At 42.8% G+C, this 18629-nt stretch overlaps 1 protein-coding gene across 1 annotated transcript; it reads left to right on the forward strand.

The window, feature by feature from the left end:
- Positions 1-4829: 4829 nt before the first annotated feature.
- On the forward strand, positions 4830-18539 carry LOC144697792 (pancreatic IgW, short secretory form-like). Its single transcript, XM_078569787.1, has 4 exons — positions 4830-6227; positions 13746-14060; positions 16006-16311; positions 18460-18539. Exons 2-4 carry the CDS (start codon positions 13793-13795, stop codon positions 18537-18539), a joined length of 654 nt encoding a protein of 217 aa, XP_078425913.1. The 5' UTR covers positions 4830-6227; positions 13746-13792.
- The last annotated feature ends 90 nt before the right edge of the window (positions 18540-18629 follow it).

Consider the following 18629-nt stretch of genomic DNA (forward strand, 5'->3'; position numbering starts at 1 on the left):
CCAATGACTTTAAGTCATGTTATTGACCCACTCACTGGAGGGATGAGTTTGTCTATATCTAACCTATCAAAACTGCAGGATTGGAAGTCCCTCCAACCGGGAAATTTATGGAATAGAAAAATCCAAACCCATGGACATGTTTTGACCTCATGTTTTGAACAATAACATACAAAACCCAAGCTGCAGCCAACAGCACAGGGCTGGGCAGCAAGCGGCTAATTCGGACATTTCGTAAAAGACAATGGCTCATCAAAAGGATTCAGACATTGACTGATTTCTATCTTGGGACAATAGTACCAGGGAAATGCCAATAACCTGCCATTGGCTAATGCGATTAAGAGACTGATTACCCTATACGGTGGTACAAGGAACATGCCATCCTCATAATACAATTGAGGAATTGTAACTCAGGCCGGCATCATAGACAACGATTCTGGAATCTGGCCATTGTAACTATGAGTGGTTCCTCTCGAGGAGAGGAATGATTCATTCTAACCTTCATTAATCTAGGTGCTGTTACTGTACTGCTTCAAGACAGCAGGAGAATTGTTTAAACAGTATGAGAGCTGATCATATTCATCTGGGCTATTTTTCTCTGGAATGACTGTCTTGTTTCAACCAGCATAAGCTGATCATGTTCGTCAGGACTTTGTGTGAAATAAACTAAGAAGGTGTTAATTACTGGACATTGGTACAGCATGAACAACAGGAAATATGTTTGAGTTGAATCATTATAAAAAGAAGAGCATATCGGAGTGTGGGGGCTGCAGGTGGAAGAAGGGTCAGGACTGATCATCTTGTCTCAAGACCAACAATCAACATTAGACAGATCAGCCATGTTGGGTACTGTAAGTGTGTCAGCTAAATGGTAGTGATATTAGTCTAAGGATTTGTCAGGTTTTGGGATAAAGGTGTAATGTTTTCGTCTGTATTTTGTCAGATTTTAACAAGTTGCAGTGACTTTGTTATGGCTCAAGGGGGACAGCGGTCAACTCACAGGATGGATCAGCTGGAAATTGAAGGTGCTCATTTCAGTTAGCCGCAGGGGGATTTGAACTGGGGTATTTGCGTCAATTTTGGGGAACTTTTGTAGAACGTCGAAATAAAAACAGAAAATGCTGGAAAATCTCAGCAGGTCTGACAGGATCTGTGGAGAGAGAAACAGAGTTGACGTTTCCAGTCTGTATGACTTTTCTTTGGAGCTTTTATTTTGCTTTCATTTTGTAGAAGGTCTGTTTATTTTTTGTGAGCTTGGGGTCTGTCAGTCAAACCCCAGGGCCTTTTGTACTGGGGACAGGTTGTTTATTTTTCTGGGGGGTGGTTTCTGTGCCATTTCAACTAATCATAGAGGTATCTGTACTGGTGATATTAGTAGGTACAATAAAGCAACAAATTTATGGTTGAGCCAAACCCTGTTTGTTCTTTGTAAATCCTAACGTCGAAGAATTATTTGTAAGCACTGGGGAGGGGGGCACCGGTAACCTTTTACAAAACTGCACACCGTCTATTAGGTCACCTCTGAACCTTCTCTGTTCCAACTTCAACAGCAACTTGTATTTATACAGCGCCTTTAACATCGTAAAACATCCCACGGTGAATAAAACAAAATTTAACACCAAGCCACATAAGGAGATATTAAGGCAGACGACCAAATGCTTGTTCAAAGATTTTTATGATTGGAAAAGTGTCTTAAAGGAAGGGAGAGAAGTGGAGAGGTTTAAGGAGGCAATTCCGGAGCTTCCAAAGAGAACAGTCCAAGCATTTCAGAATTCTCCTCAAGTCCCTCATCCCTGGTAACATCCTGGTACAAACATCCTCTGTACCCTTTCTAAGGTATTCACATCTTCCCTGAAGTCTGTTGCTCAGAATTGTGTTTCTAGCATCATTTGACTGCCCAGCCTTCTGTTTCCAAAATCCTCTCTTGGTGTCTGTTCTGTTCCTGAAAACTCTGCATCCAAAAACCTTCCTCTCTCAGGCTGACCATTTAACACAATGGGTTTTTTTTATTCATTCACGTGATGTGGGCTTCGCTGGCTGGGCCAACATTTATTGCCCATCCCTAATTGCCCTTGAGAAGGTGGTGGTGAGCTGCTTTCTTGAACTGCTGCAGTCCCTGTGGCATAGGTACACCCACAGTGCTGTTAGGAAGGGAGTTCCAGGATTTTGACCCAGCAACAATGAGGAATGGAGATATATTTCCAAGTCAGGATGATGAGTGACTTGGAGGGGAACTTCCAGGTGGTGGTGTTCCCATGTGTCTGCTGCCCTTGTCCTTCTAGATGGTAGTGGTTATTGGGTTTGGAAGGTGCTGTGTAAGGAGCCTTGGTGAGTTTCTGCAGTACGTCTTTGTTATGACCGATGCTGTTGGAACAGCTGAGTTACTTAAAAATCCCAGAGGGATACTTTAAACAACTGTCATAACCTATCATTTTAAGTGTTATGTTTGAGATGCGACTCTAAATTCGGGAATCAAGCCACCAGTTCAAGGTTTTACATTAAACTAAATGAAAGATTTTATGAATTTACACCTTAAAATACACATACACATGGCTACAAATTGCCCATATAAATCCCTTCAGGCTGTATGAACCAGAGAATGTTGGTCATGATATGTAAATGCAAGTTAGTGAGACAACTCATGTCCTGTCTTGAAAGAAGCTGATCTGTCTGGTGTTTCATGTGACATCAAATTTAAACTGTTATGTAATGTACTGTTAACAATATTATGAATAATGTACATTTTTTGCCTCATTATCTCTCCCTCAGGGAGATATCTGTACACTGACTGGTGTCCCTCAATCCCTCTCTCTCAGGGAGATATCTGTACACTGACTGGTGTCCCTCAGTCCCTCTCTCTCAGGGAGATATCTGTACACTGACTGGTGTCCCTCAGTCCCTCTCTCTCTAAGGGAGATATCTGTACACTGACTGGTGTCCCTCAGTCTGTCTCTCTCTATCAGGGAGATATCTGTACACTGACTGGTGTCTCTCAGTCCCCTCTCTCTCAGGGAGATATCTGTACACTGACTGGTGTCTCTCAGTCCCCTCTCTCTCTCTCAGGGAGATATCTGTACACTGACTGGTGTCTCAGTCCCTCTCCCTCAGGGAGATATCTGTACACTGACTGGTGTCTCTCTGCTCCTCTCTCTCAGGGAGATATCTGTACACTGACTGGTGTCTCTCAGTCCCTCTCTCTCAGGGAGATATCTGTACACTGACTGGTGTCTCTCAGTCCCTCTCTCTCAGGGAGATATCTGCACACTGACTGGTGTCTCTCAGTCCCTCTCTCTCAGGGAGATATCTGCACACTGACTGGTGTCCCTCAGTCCTCCTCTCTCAGGGAGTTTTGCAGTGACTGGTGTTTCAGTTTATCTGCTGTGCACAAACTGCTTAACTTTGAAATAAATAAACAGGACAAATCTTTAATCTTACTATTGCTGCTGATCCTCCGCCTGTTGAATATTATTTACCTTTGAGATAAGTAACCAGGACAAAGTGTGACTGAATCTTAAATCTAATATTGTTGCTGATCCTCCACCTGTTGAATAAATAAATAACTTGTAGAGAATTGAAATCTGTGCTGGAGGCGGGGACAGGAAGCTGAGCTTCTGGTTTCAGTGGGTGGGGCTGCTGTTTAAACTGTGGGACCCTCACTCACTCCACTTCCCTATTTAAACAGCACTGACTCCGGCTCCAAACAAAGGCGCCCTGAAGCAGCCGATTTCTGGAGTGGCTCAGTCTGTGTCTGAAAACACAGGGCGATGGGGTTTGCTTCTTATCTCTGTGTCCTTCTGCTCTGTCTGACAGGTGAGAGGTCCCATGGCTTTATCCCCACACAGTGCGGCTGCTTATTCAGAGATTCTTTGACCCTCTGTTTATCCAATGGGTTTATTAACTTCTTTTTCTCTTTTATTAACAGGTGTCCGGTCCGCTATCGTGCTGACCCAGCCTGAGTCAGTTGTGAAAAAGCTGGGGGAGTCTCTCAGACTGTCCTGTACAGTGAGCGGGTACGATATCAACAGCTACTACATGCACTGGGTGAAACAGGTCCCCGGAAAAGGGCTGGAATGGTTACTTGCTTACAAGCGAGGAGAAACCACTTACTACGCGCCTGGAATTCAGGGTCGAATTACGTTTTCAACTGAATCTTCCACAACGTCCATTGAGATTCCTAATCTGAGAGTGGACGACACCGCCATCTATTACTGTGCGGGTGGCACAGTGAGAGGAAGCAGGGCTGGGCTGGTACAAAAACTCAGTGAGAGAATCTGCAGTCAGGGGAATGAGTGAAAGGGGAGGAATGATCGCTCACCCTCAGTTATCAGCACAGCTTTATTCTCATCCTTATTGTGTTGGGATCTGCCGTCCCTGGAAATGGGAATGGGATTATTCACTGAGGATTCCTGGGCTGGAGATGTGATGGGAAACCTGGGAGCCGACAGAAACTCGGGCTCGGGACACGTTTAAAAAAATCTCTATAAACTGTAACACCGCATCCCAAACCATCGTCAGTGTGAATCCGAGAGCAGGATTGCTCACTTGTAGCAGTGTCAGTGTGGTTTAAATGTGAAGTGACTGGGCTCAGTGACAGTGAAAGGGGAGGAGGTTAATGTACGGGTGTGGATCACAGTGTCTATACTACGTGGCACAGTGAGAGAGATGGGGGATCCCTCCATTCAAAAACCTGTCACAGGAAAACTATTTAAACTGGATCCTTTGGGCGATACCACCGACCTTGGTCCTGATTCGTGGATATAAATCAGATCCCGATTACATAATCTGGCTGTGTGAACAACTTTCATTGAAGATGTTATTTGAAAGACAGAAACAAGAGTGAGTAACAGCTGTAGGGTGAAGAGGTCACTGTCAAGTCTGACATTTGTTCCCCATCCCTCGTTACCCTGAGAAGGTGATGGTAACTGAGAGCCTCACTGACCCCTTCAGAGGGCAGGTAAGAGTCAACCACATTGAGTGTGGGACTGGAGTCACCTATAGACCAGACCGGATTTCCTTTCATTCAGGACAAGAGTGAACCAGTTGGGTTATTCTATGACAATTCAACAGATTCATGGTCACTTTTACTGATCCCAGCATTTTCCCCAGATTTTTAAAGCAAAATTCCCAGATTCCCACAGAGGGATTGAACTCGGGATTCCCTGGATCATTAAGACCAAGCCTTCAGATCACTGATCCAGTAACAGAACCACTGAAACATCACATCCCAAACCATCGTCAGTGTGAATCCGAGAGCAGGATTGCTCACTTGTAGCAGTGTCAGTGTGGTTTAAATGTGAAGTGACTGGGCTCAGTGACAGTGAAAGGGGAGGAGGTTAATGTACGGGTGTGGATCACAGTGTCTATACTGGAGTGACACAGTGAGAGAGATGGGGGATCCCTCCATTCAAAAACCTGTCACAGGAAAACTATTTAAACTGAACCCTTCGGGCAATATCACCGACCTTGGTCCTGATCCGTGGATATAAATCAGATCCCGATTAAATAATCTGGCTGTGTGAACAACTTTCTTTGAAGATATTATTTGAAAGGTGAAAGAACAGTGAGTAACAGAGAGAAGATGAAGAACAATGGAAACTCCTTGTGGATTATCTCATCTACCTGTAAAGTCCTGGAAAACCCTGAGTTTGACACCTGGTGCGTGGGAGACACACGGATACAGACTGAGGAGTTAATAAAACTATTGGCTGCTTGTTTGGGACATTTTGTTTCAGGTTGGATCTTATACCCATGGTTTATGATCTGGGGTGAAGCACTGTGATATGGAACCACAGCAGTAGAGAGCTTGACACAAACTCCCCCGCCACAAATGACCATGTGTATCAGAGTCTGTATCCATGGATTCCACACTTGTGTTTCCCAGACTGAAATATTTAAACACTGACTTGGATTGTTGGAGGAAAATGTCGATTTCAGGGAACATAAAACACAAAAAAGAGGCGATTTTGTTTGTTGGTAATGTGCAGGAGCTGGTGTCCGCAGAAAAGAAAACTGCAAAAATACTTCATTTATTCAGACATTTGTAACAGGTTTAGGGTGGAATTTCAGATTAAAATACAGGAAACGCTGTTCCAGGTTAAAACACGGTTTATGTTTACATTACCCTGAGATTATTACATATCGTGGACAAGTTCAATTATTGTATTGGGTGAATGAGGAGACGGAGCACAGTGATTACTGGGGCACCGGAACCTTCCTGGAAGTGACTTCAGGTAAGAAACATCTCAATTCCTCCCTTATCTAATATTTATTTTCTTTAATTTTTGTTTTTTGTGAATTTGGTAATTCAAGTGCAATGTATGATTCACCTGAAATCAGTGAGATATTTAGCACAATTACATGATCCTGCCTGAGAGAGTTGGATTTCTGTAGAGTCAAGAATATACCCAGTATTTGGAGCTGAAATCTGATAACTGGATTTACTCTCAAGTGTTAAGATTTAACACTGCAGAATTGATTCTTGGAATGTAATAAAGCTTCCAGCATCTGTGTAATATGTTCTACATGATCCAGATTATAGTTTTCAGGACTCTTGTTATGTTGGGGCAGGTTTGGTGATTTTGGACTTTAGGATATTTGCAAGCAGTTTAGGATTTTGTTGTAATCTGAGTTAAAACACATCATCCAATTGTGTTGTGATTTAATATTTGGTGTCACAGTTGATAAAAATTTTATTTGCTGAAACAGTTTTTAGGTGTAAAAAGAATAAGTTCCGTATTTCACTTGATAAGCTAGTGATCACGGAGGGAAAATGGTTTACACAGAGTGAGAAATACGGATTTGTGTTTATTAAAAATGCCTCATCCCAACAAGCTTGTAGCATAAACCAGTGAAATGTCCAGGCAGACAGGGAACAGACTGCATGTGGAATAGGATTACGTCTCATTGAGACAGGATTTGATTTGTGCTTTAATAATAATTGTTTAACGATCGGTGATGTACGAGCTCTCAATAGAGAGTTTAAATCATCTGTCGCCTCGAAACCTCAGCTCCAACTGAACCCACACTGAAGGGTTGAGAACTGGAAGGGTTTCTGTGTGGCTCAAATTGTTCTTGGGACAATAACTGTTAGTTATTAATTTATTGATATCATATTTTTCTCATCACTGTTTCAATGTTTACAATTATTGGATTAAAACAATGGAATTTCATGGACATATATTAACTCAACAATTAAATATCACCCTGACTATAAATCCAATGGACAGGGAAAATATTTCTTGTTGCAATGTTAGTGGAACAAGTGTTTAATATTCAGGGGGTTCTGATCGCTCCTTTTTGATGGAGACAGTTTCCCAAATTAAAGTTCAACTTGAGGGAAACAAGATCCTTTTTCAGGGGCAGGTTTATGATCCATTCGAGGTAAAGGAGTTTCAGTGGTGGCTTTAAACCTGCCAGGGTGGGAGAGCCAAGGTTTTGTGAAGGGAATTGCATTTCTCTGAATATTTCTGGGAATGGTAAATTCTCCCAGGATCTATTTATACTAATTTTTCTGCAACTGATTGAAATTTGTGTGTTTCAATTGCATCATTTACTCGATTAACATGAAAAGGACAATGATGATTTCAATATGTCCCTCACAGGAGCTTTACCCAAACAACTGAATTTTATAAAAAGCGCACGGTAGAATTTCATTCCACCTCGTATGTCTACATGGATTCAGTGGGGTGGAAATTCGTCTCGGGTGGTGGTGCGAAACCGGCGGTATCAGAGCGGCCGCCTGTTAAACCCAGTGCCTGATATTTAATTCCACTGACTGAAATGGAACTGAATAACAGGCTCTGTGTATAACTAGTGGGTGGTCCGATAACCACCCATTTAGTGTCACAGCTCGAGATGAATTTCTAGCCTGGAGTGTTTGATTCTAACATCACTGAGCACAAATACTAAGCGAGGGGTTAATTTAACTGGAATAAAATACCTCGGTCTGTGCGATTCCAATTCACATTCTTCTTTCCCAGAAAGATGTTGAAAACTGGACAGTCAAACATTTCTTGCGCCCAGATGATTTTAGACATAGCTTTTTTGCAGTGGTTATCTTTTTTCATTCATTTATGGGATGTAGGCTTCGCTGGCTGGGTCAGCATTTATTGCCCATCCCTAATTGCCCCTTGAGGTAGTGGTGTTGAGTTGGTTTCTTGAAGCGCTGCAGTCCATGTGGTGTAGGTACACCCACAATGCTGTTAGGGAGGGAGTTCCAGGATTTTGACCCAGCAACAGCGAAGGAATGGCCGATATATTTCCAAGTCAGGATGGTGAGGGGCTCGGAGGGGAACGTCCAGGTGGTGGTGTTCCCATGTGTCTGCTGCCCTTGTCCTTCTAGATGGTAGTGGTCGTGGGTTTGGAAGGTGCTGTTGAAGGAGCTTTGGTGAATTCCTGCAGAGCATCTTGTAGATGGTACACATACTGCTGCTACTGTGCGTCGGTGGGGGAGGAAGTGAATGTTTGTGGATGAGGTGCCAATCTAGCGGGGCTGCTTTGTCCTGAACGGTGTCAAGCTTCTTGAGTGTTGTGGGAGCTGCGCTCATCCAGGCAAGCGGAGAGTACTCCATCACACTCCTGACTTGTGCCTTGCAGATGGTGGATAGGTTTTGGAAAATCTGGAGGTGAGTTACTCGCCACCGAATTCCCAGCCTCTAATTTGCTCTTGTAGCCACAATATGTTCTAGTTCAGTTTCTGGTCAATGGTAACTCCCAGGTTGTTGGTAGTGGGGGATTCAGCAACAGTAATGCCATTGAATGTCAAGGGGCGAGGGTAGATTCTCTCTTGTTGGAGATGGTCATTGCCTGGCACCTGTGTGGCGTGAATGTTACTTATTGTTCAGCATCTTGCCTGAATTTACTCACTGGGTTCCCCTTCCTTCCTTTTTCCCACAGCAGAGAGGTGGGGGGAGAGAGAGAGAGAGAGAGAGAGAGAAAGAATAAAGAAAGAGGTTAAGAAATAATAAAGGAGAAGAGAACATAAGGCCAAAAAGGAAAGAAACTGAAGGATGAAAGATAAGAAAGAGGGAAGGAAAGAGGAAGAAAGGAAGGAGATTGTTCTCTTTCTCTCCCTGGGTCCGACAAATCCAGTAGAACAGTCCGACCATCTATTAATCGGGGAAAAGCTTGGGCAGGCCTGGAAAGATGTTGAAAGGATTAGTTCAGTGTGAGCAGGGAGGGCTGCAGTGCGATGTCGGTGCTGTACCGGAATGTACTGTATGAGGCCCATTCCACTTTAATGTATTTGCTTCAGTGGACATGTAAAATGCTTCGGGATTAATTGTTTAGGTTGGATACAGAGTAAAGCTACCTCTACAGTGTGCCCATCAAACACTCCCAGGACAGGTACAGCATGGGGTTAGATACAGAGTAAAGCTCCCTCCACACTGTCCCCATCAAACACTCCCAGGACAGGTACAGCACGTGGTTAAATACAGAGTAAAGCTCCCTCTACACTGCCCCATCAAACACTCCCAGGAAATGTACAGCGCGGGGTTAGATACAAAGTAATACTCCCTCTACACTGTCCCCATGAAACACTCCCAGGGCAGGGACAGCATGGAATTAGATACAGAGTAATGCTCCCTCTACACTGTCCCCATCAAACACTCCCAGGGCAGGGACAGCATGGGGTTAGTTACACAGTAAAGCTTCCTCTAGTCTAAACTGTCCCCATCAAATAGTCACAGGTTAGTTACTTCGAGATCCGTATATTTTGCTTCATTTGAAGCAAACCTTTGCAGTTTGATTAAAAAACTCAAAGCAAATGAGAGGTATGTCCAAACTCTGATTGTCTGCATGCCAAGTATAATCTACCTGAAAGAAAGATATTCTGAATTTCAACATTTTGGGACGCTCAATACCTGAATAATTTTTTCTTAATTGGGATGTCAGTGATTAAAGTCTGGTTTAATTCTGAATAAATTAACATTTCTGATGTATTATTGAGCTTTACTTTTCAAATGAACTGCTAGTTTTTAGTTCGGTCTCTAAGGAAGCACTGCACCAATTCCACATCATCCTTTATAACCCAACTGAGTACAAGTCAGTTTGAGGTAGAGGGACAAAGGGATTTCGAAATACAAATACAGCAGCCACTAAATTTTGGCCACAGTTTAGTAAGACCATAAATAAAAAGCAAACAAGCACTAGCACTTTATTTCAAGCAGGATAGAGTTGAAAAGTAGGGAAGTTGTGCGAAACCAGTATCGAACCTTAGACCACAAGTATTGTGTGCAGTTCTGATGCCATATTATAAGAAAGGATTGCAAGGTATTGGAAAGGGGGCAGAGAGGCTTTACAGGGCTAATACCAGAATAGAGTCTGTGTACATATCAGGAAAAGATTGACTGGCTGGGTATCTACTCTTTTGAAAAGAGAGTTACAGGGAAAAGACAGGAGATTGGTACTAAGTTAAAATGCTCAGAGAGAATGGCCTCCTTCTACAGCACAACAATTCTGTGATTCTGAGAAAACTGATGGGGTGGGGACCTAATAGAGGTCTTTAAAACGATGAAAGGTTTTGATAGAGGGGATACAGAGAGAATGTTTCCTCTTGTGGGGAAGTGCATAACTAGAGACCGTCAGCATAGGATCATCATCTCGAAATCCAATCAGGAATTCAGGAGAAACTCCTTTGCCCAGAGAGTGATGAGAATGTGGAACTCACTACCACAGGGAGCGGCTGAAGCAAACAGTATCGATACATTTAAGGAGAAGCCAGACAAAGATATGAATGAGAAGGGAATAGAGGGTTACAATGGTAGATTTATACAGGGAAAGATGGGAGGAGGCTCGAGTGGAACCAGCATCGACCAGTTGGGCCGAATGGTCTGTTTCTGTGCCATATATTCGATGTAATCCTATGTAGTTATCAAAGCTCTCTGTTATATTAGCCAATATTAATTGTCAATTATTAAAAGTAGATGTGACAGAGAGCACTTGCACTTATATAGCGCCTTTCATAACCTCAGGATGTCCCTGAGCATTTCACAGCCAATGAAGTACTTTTGAAGTGTTGTCAGTGTTGTGATGTAGTGAATACATCGGCTAATTTGTCCTCACCTGGACCCCAGGAACAACAATGAGATATCGACCAGATAAACTGTTTTTGATGATGTTGGTTGAGGGATAAATGTTGGTCAGGACATCGAGGAGTCAGTTTAATGTCAGCACTTCCTCAGTAATGCACTAGAATATTAGCCCAGATTTTGTGCTCAAGTGTCCAAAGAGGGGCTTGAACCCACAACATTCTGACTCTGAGCAGAGGATGAGCCTCAGCCCCGTGAACACCTAGCACCTGTGTTACACCAGTGCCCAAAGTGGCCATTATCCTGCTCATGTCTGCCACAGAAAATAACACCAGGCTGCTTCATCCTTCCCCCTCATTAAACTTCCTGAAACTCTGAACCATCCTGGATCTGCATCACCATACACTCCCGTGCACCAGAGTGTCCTTTGTCATTATTGGGTGATCCAGAATTGCACACAGACTTCTAGGTGAGGTTTCACCAACCACCAAAGATGCAATAGGGGTGAATTTAGTCGCGACTGTAGCACAAACCAGGTGACAGTAAATCACTTGCTTGTTTTACAGATGCCCAGATTTTCTATCCCACTGACTATAATAGGAAAGAGAATGGGACAGTGTGTAACCCAGGCTGATGATTCACTCTCAGCTGATTTACACAATCACACCAGACTAGTTTCACCCCCAATATAAGCTCTCTGCTGATGCAGCCAAGTTCATCATTCTTCTCTTTAGTGCAATACTTCAGCTTGATGCTGAGCGGATCAAACAGTGTTGTGATCTGGTGATCAAGAAATGGATCTGGGGATAACTTTGATAAACCCCTGAGACTCTCAGCGTCTGTAAAACACCCCAGTGTCAGCCTCGGGTAACTCATTAACACGTTCAAATCTTCCTGAATTTAGCTCTTTTTTTCATTCACACTGTCTTCATTTTTATAAAATAGGCAAATTTGTCGTGATTGTTTTGGAATACCTTTCTCCAGAGAATAACATTTTGGGAGATGGTATATGAACAATTAGAGACATGACATGTGGTGAGTGCAGCATGCTTAGCAGGAACAGGTGACTCTGGGCCTATGGTTCCCAAAGGTCTCCATCACTGGGGTTTCTCCATCTCGTGCCTTGATCTGTTGTGGAATAATCAATAGAGATTGAATGCTATGATTGGTCCACAACTTGATGCTCATATCAAATCTAACAGGATGGTGGAAGGTCATCTCGTTGGATCTTTTGGTCCAGTAACTCCTATATTCCTAAGACATTCATGTCAATGTAAAATAGCAAGATTCCTAAGACCGTGCATTAAAATTCCACAAGCCATTTCCAACCCAAGAACCCATCAGTGGATACTCTGTGTTCCCAGATTGTCTGTCTGGCACCATACCTAATGGTTTCTTTTCTGGAACACTTTACTTATGGCACGGATTGGTTTTTGTGGCTATTTAACAGAAGCTGCATCACCAGAGGCCAGAATTAGATCAGCAATTTGCTGGTCTGGCACTGTCTGTTTTAGCCTGAGTAATCTAGAAGGGATAAAGAAGAGAGACAATTTCTCTCTTCTGCCCTCACTTCTATCCCTGCGAATCATGTGCATTAGCCCAATACTGCAAAATTTCTTGTGAAGCCATCAAAATTGCTAACTATGAAAAGCATGTTTAACAATTCAGTTGCAAATATTAATTATTTTGTTAAATCATGTCCATTGTTATTTACGAGTTTTCTGCCTTCTATTTGAGAACAGGAATTCAACAACTTTTTCTTTATTCTTTCATGGGATGTGGGCATCACTGGCAAGGGCAGCATTTGTTGCCCATCCCTAATGGTATATCTCTTTCTCTTGAACAAACTTTCATGTAAAGTAAATATTTAGTTATTCTGCTATTCCCTTGACTGCAAATTCTGGATTCCCGCTTTTGTTTCTAGTTTTAAGTCTGCTCATCTGAAGATGGTCTTCCTGCTGTGTAGGACTCTTATGTATTCTTGGTTTTCGAACAAACCTTTTAGCTTAACCTGTCACTGAGGAACTGACTGGTTTGGGTGAAACACCGGTTTTACACCTTGCTCTATATGACAGTCCATTGGAATTGGTGAGAATAATATTGGGATGGGTATAAAACCGACAACTCACACACTCCATCAGATTCACCGCCCGGCGATTTAGTTTAAACTTACCCAATGCTGACCTTTGCACTGTCCTCCTTTTCTCATCTGTCATTTGGAATTGGTTTTGGAAATGGCTGGTTTGACTTACAAGAAAAGCTCTCCAGTTGCATCCAACATCCTGAATGGAACATAACAGATGCGGAGGGGACTTGACAGCATGGATACCGAGAGGATGTTTTTCCTTGTGGGAGAGACTAGAACTAGGGAACATGTTTTAAAAATAACGGGTCTCACATTTAAGATGGAGATGAGGATTTTTATTCCTCTCATAGGGTCGATAGTATGTGGAATATGTGGAATTCTCTTCCCTAGAGAGCAATGGAGGCAGGGTCATAGAATATTCTCAAGGCTGAGTTAGATAGATTTTTGATTAACAAGGGAGTCAAAGGTGAAAGAGGGTAGACAGGAAAGTAGATTGAGGCCACAATCAGATCAGCCATTCTCAAACGGCAGAGCAGGCTCAAAGGGCCAAAAGGCCCACTCCTGCTCCTAGTTCGTATATTTGTATGTGTTTATTTACGAGGCTTATCTGTGTGAAACTATTTACATTTCAGTTGCCCAGTCTGCACCATTGGTCTACATCCCCAACCCTTCCTGTGGCATGAACTCGAACCAAGATGAGGTCAGCCTCCTCTGCCTGATCAAGGACTTTCATTCTAAGAGCATCACTCAGACATGGTCCAGTAACAATGGGGTCATTACCACTGGAATTCAGAAGTATGCAGCAGTCCAGGGGAATGATAAGAAGTACACGATGAGCAGCGTGCTCAAAGTCTCTGCGTCGGATTGGAATGCCAATACAGTCTACCACTGTAAGGCAGGTTACAAGTCAAATGAAATGGTGGAGCGTCAGATCAAGATACCTAAAGGTTAGTACAAGATATTATTTGTCATTTAAAGCTGTACTGGTGTTGGAGTGGGTGATGATGAAATCGGACAAGAAAACATCAGCCACCAATGTAAGAGGTTGTTGCACAATAGAACCTGAATGAATTCTTGGACCCATATATTTTATCCCTGCATGCCAGCAGTACTGCGGTAACAAAAGGAAGGACAATGAGGTCCCATCAGATTGTAAAATAGTGACTGTGATTCCTCTATTCAAGAAAGGAAGGAGACAGAAAGCAGAAAACTGCAGGCCAGTTTGTTTAAAATCTATCGTAGGGAAACTGTTGGAATCTAGCATTAAAATAGTTATAGTGGGGCACTTAGAAAATCTCAATGCAATGAGGCAGAGTCAACACGGCTTTGTGAAAAAGAAATAATTTTTAACTAATTTATTGGAGTTCTATAAGGAAGTAACAAGCAACATCCATAAAGGGGAACTTGTGGATGTGCTGTGCTTAGATTTCCAGAAGGCATCTGACAAGATGCCACATAAAAGATTATGATGCAAAATAAGAGCCCCTGGCGTAGGGGGAAACATATTAGCACGGATAGAGTATTGGTTAGCTAACAGAAAGCAGAGAATAGGGACAAATGGGTCTTTTTTGTGTTGAACAGATGTGATGAGTAGAGTGTCGCAGGGATCAGTGCTGAGGCCTCAAATATTTACAATTTATATCAACGACTTGGATGAAGGGACCAAATGTATATTTGCTAAATTTGTTGATGACACAGAGAAAGGTAGGAAAGTAAGTTGTGAAGAGGATATAAGGAGTCTGCAAAGGGACATAGATAGGTTAAATGAGTGGAAAAAATTTGGCAGATGGAGTATAATGTGGGAAAATGTGAACTTGTCTACTTTCGCAGGAAGAATAGAAAAGCAGCATATTATTTAAATGGAAAGAGACTGCACAATTCTGAGGTGCAGAGGGATCTGGATGTCCTGGTACATGAATCAGGAAAAGTTAGAATATAGACACAGCAAGTGGTTAGGAAGGCAAATGGAATGTTGTTGCTTATTGCAAGGGGAATGGAATAGAAAAGTAAGGGTGTTTTGCTACAGTTGTATGGGACATTGGTGGGACCACATCGAGGGTACTGTGCACAGTTTTGGTCTTCTTATTTAGGAAAGGGTTTAAATGCATTAGAAGCAGTTCAGAGGAGGTTCACTCGACTGATACCTGGGATGGGGGCGTTATCTCATGAGGATAGGTTGGACAGGCTGGGCCTGTATCCATTGGAGTTTAGAAAATTGAGAGGTGATCTCATTGAAACATATCAGATCCTGAGGGGACTTGACATGCTGAAAGGACGTTTCCCCTTGTGGGAGAGACTTGAACTTGGGGGAACAGTTTAAAAATAAGGGGTCTCCCATTTAAGATGGAGATGAGAAGAAATCTTTTCTCTCATAGTGTCGTGAATCTTTGGAACTCTCTTACCCAGAGAGCGGTGGAGTCAGGGTCAATGAATATTTTTAAGGCAGATGAAGATAGATTCTTGATTAAGGGAGTCAAAGGTTATTGAGGGAATGTCGAGTTGAGGTTAAACTTGTCCCCGTTATTATGGAGAATTGTAAATTCTGTCTGAAATTCCCAAAGTGTCAGCAACAACTTTATGAAATGCTACCCTATTGGTGCCAATCTCAGACCGGTTATCGGCACGGTGAGATTGTCAGGTACCAGTAAGAAAAAGTTGAACGTGTGCAGTAAGAAACACGGGAACTAAAATTTGAAAGGTTCAGCCCATTTGCCGGAATCTAAAACTGAAAGGATTAGCAAATATTTCAGGGGAGGGTCAGAGTGAACCCAGTCAAATCGATAATGAATGGGGGTTGGCATCGTGCCGGTTACTCTAGATGCTGAAGGAATAGAGTACATCTTTCCTGTGGCAAAACAACAGTATAATCTGAAACATTGAATTGTGTTACAGCTCTAGCGCCGATTGTCACCACCCTTGTTCCATCTGCGGAGTTTGTCTACAATCAAACTACCACTGTCCTGGGCTGTATGATATCCGGATTTGCTCCCGACAGCATACAGGTTTCCTGGAAGAAAGGCCAAGTGGACCAAACGGGTTTTGTTCTGCCTTCCCGACCGGGAACAGACGCTACATTTGAAACAGTCACTTACCTGACTGTTCCTGTGGCGGAATGGAAGAAAGGGGATGAGTATGCCTGTGAAGTGTCCCATACACCTTCGAGCTTCAATAAGAGGATCAGCATGAGATACCAAGAGGGTAAGTGGTGTCTGAGGGGGAAGAAATGAATATATCATCAGTAATTCAGACTTGTATTAACTTAAGATAAAAGCAAAATACTGCCGATGCTGGAAATCTGAAATAAAAACAGAAAATGCTGGAAAAACTCAGCAGATCTGACAGCATCTGTGGGGAGAGGAACAGTTAACGTTTTCACTCTGTATGACCTTTCTTCAGAGTCATATTGGGCTCAAAATGTTAACTCAGTTTCTCTCCCCACAGATGCTGTCAGACCTGCTGAGTTTTTTCCAGCATTTTCTGTTTTTGTCGTATTAACTTAAGGTGCAAACGCCCACCCTCAATCTGTGAATTGCTGTCGCTAATATCAACCCTGTTGGGAAAGGTGAATGTTTAGTATTTTGTGTTTTGTTATTGAAGCTACACTTAAGGGGAGTAACTTTAACCTAACGCAGCAAGCAGTGAAGCTGCTGGAATTGGGTCAGCTGCCTGTTTACACCCTAATCCAATGTGACTCTCTGTGACTAGAATTGAAAATGGGACAGGGTGTGAAATGGTCCATCTGATACATCCCATCTGATACCAACCTATCTAATACCATCCACGGTTCAAGTCGTCTAACTTTTCCTTTTCTACTCCCTCCCAAGTGCTGTTTTAAGAAGGAAATCTTTCCAATTTTGCATTTGAAGGAATTGCGTGGATCTGCTTCACCGTCTCCTGAGCCTGTTCCAGAGATTGATCAATCTATTGCTCCATTAATTTTGAATTGAATCCACCCCCCTTCCCCCTTCAAGCACAAGTCATTTCCCCTGATCTTACTATTCTAGACAAGGTGAACCAGCTTTTCATTGTCCACCTGATCAGGTTCCTTTAGGATCCTACAAAGACAGGACTGAGCAGAGTTTTGAGGCCGTGTGGAGTTCCCACTTACCCAGCACGGAGTAGGGGAGGTGAAAATGTATAACGCTTAAATCTGCAACTCTTCCAATTCCAGGTGTAAACGCATGTCGTCCAGTTCCACGTTCTCCTTGTTCTTGTTCTGGCTGTACGCCGATGTTTCTCTACCAGACTAACCTCAATGTGACCCTCAAAAATGGTGATCAGCTCCAATATGACTGCTACCAACAAAAATGTGAAATAAAGTGATGAGTTTGTGAATGGAATTGGCCATTGAATTTTATTACAATCAGGCAGGTTCAAATCTATCCCAGGGTATCTGTCTGAATGAAAGTGTGAATACTGCGAGAAGTTACAGCCCTAGTTTGGGTTCCCCCAGACAACCCACTCCTGATCTAAATGGTCATTTTTTTGTGACCTGCGCTGGGTCAGAGTGAATAAGGACCCGACCCCACCGACTGACCATTGTCTCTCAAGTCTGACTCAAGTTGGAAAGGATTAGAAGCCTGTTTGTCACCCAGAGAGGCCGGGAGGTGCTGGAGTGGGACTCATTGATCCAGTGAAATGGCCGGGTTGGCCCCCTTCAATGATCCTGAGGCAAGTTGGTGATTCAGCACACAAGGATTTAACTGGTGCCCTGAATGGCCTGGTCAGTTTTAGATGAAATTCTGGGTTGCAGAAATAGAAACAGTTCCCTTCACTCTCCCAACCTGGATACTCATCTCAGTCAATGACAGGAGCTCAATGTTCACAGGAATCCAAGTCGGGGAAGTGTTTTTTCAAAATTCCGCACAAAGGGTAAATGGAATTAAACACCTCTTGCCCAATAATGTTATTATTTTACAGGGATAAGGGGACTGTTCCCGGCCCTGTGAGGTTTTATCATGGGAGAGCAACGTGAAAAAGGGACTGTTAAACATCTGGGCTTAATCATTAATATATTGAGCAATCCCAATCTGGAAGGAAATTAATCAACATTTTGTTTAAAAGGCAAGAGAGAGAAACAGAATAAATAACCTAATAAAAGACACAGTCCTATTAGACAGACACTGAACATCAGTTGAAACTGCAGCTGGAAGAGTTAATATGTGGTGTCATGACAGGTTTTGATATGGACACAGATAGAGTAATCCAGTCTCTCTGTAAGTGTTAACATTACGAGAGAGAACAATTTATGTGGATCAAACCAGTTGTGATTCACGCAGTGAATGTGTGTGTGCGTGTGTGTGTGTATATGTGCGTGTGTATATGCGTGTGTCTCTGTGTTAACAGTGTACAGAACACGCAATGAGCTGCGGGATATCCGAAGAGATTGTGATCCGTGGGAGATGAGCACAAAGGAGAAAATGTGAAGAATTCAATCAATCATTCCCTTCCCGGGCCAGTAAATTCCGGAATGAAACAAGGGGAAGTACGTGTTATGCAGAAATGATCCCCAACCT

Source organism: Cetorhinus maximus, chromosome 23, assembly GCF_964194155.1.
Source record: "Cetorhinus maximus chromosome 23, sCetMax3.hap1.1, whole genome shotgun sequence".
NCBI lineage: Eukaryota > Metazoa > Chordata > Chondrichthyes > Lamniformes > Cetorhinidae > Cetorhinus > Cetorhinus maximus.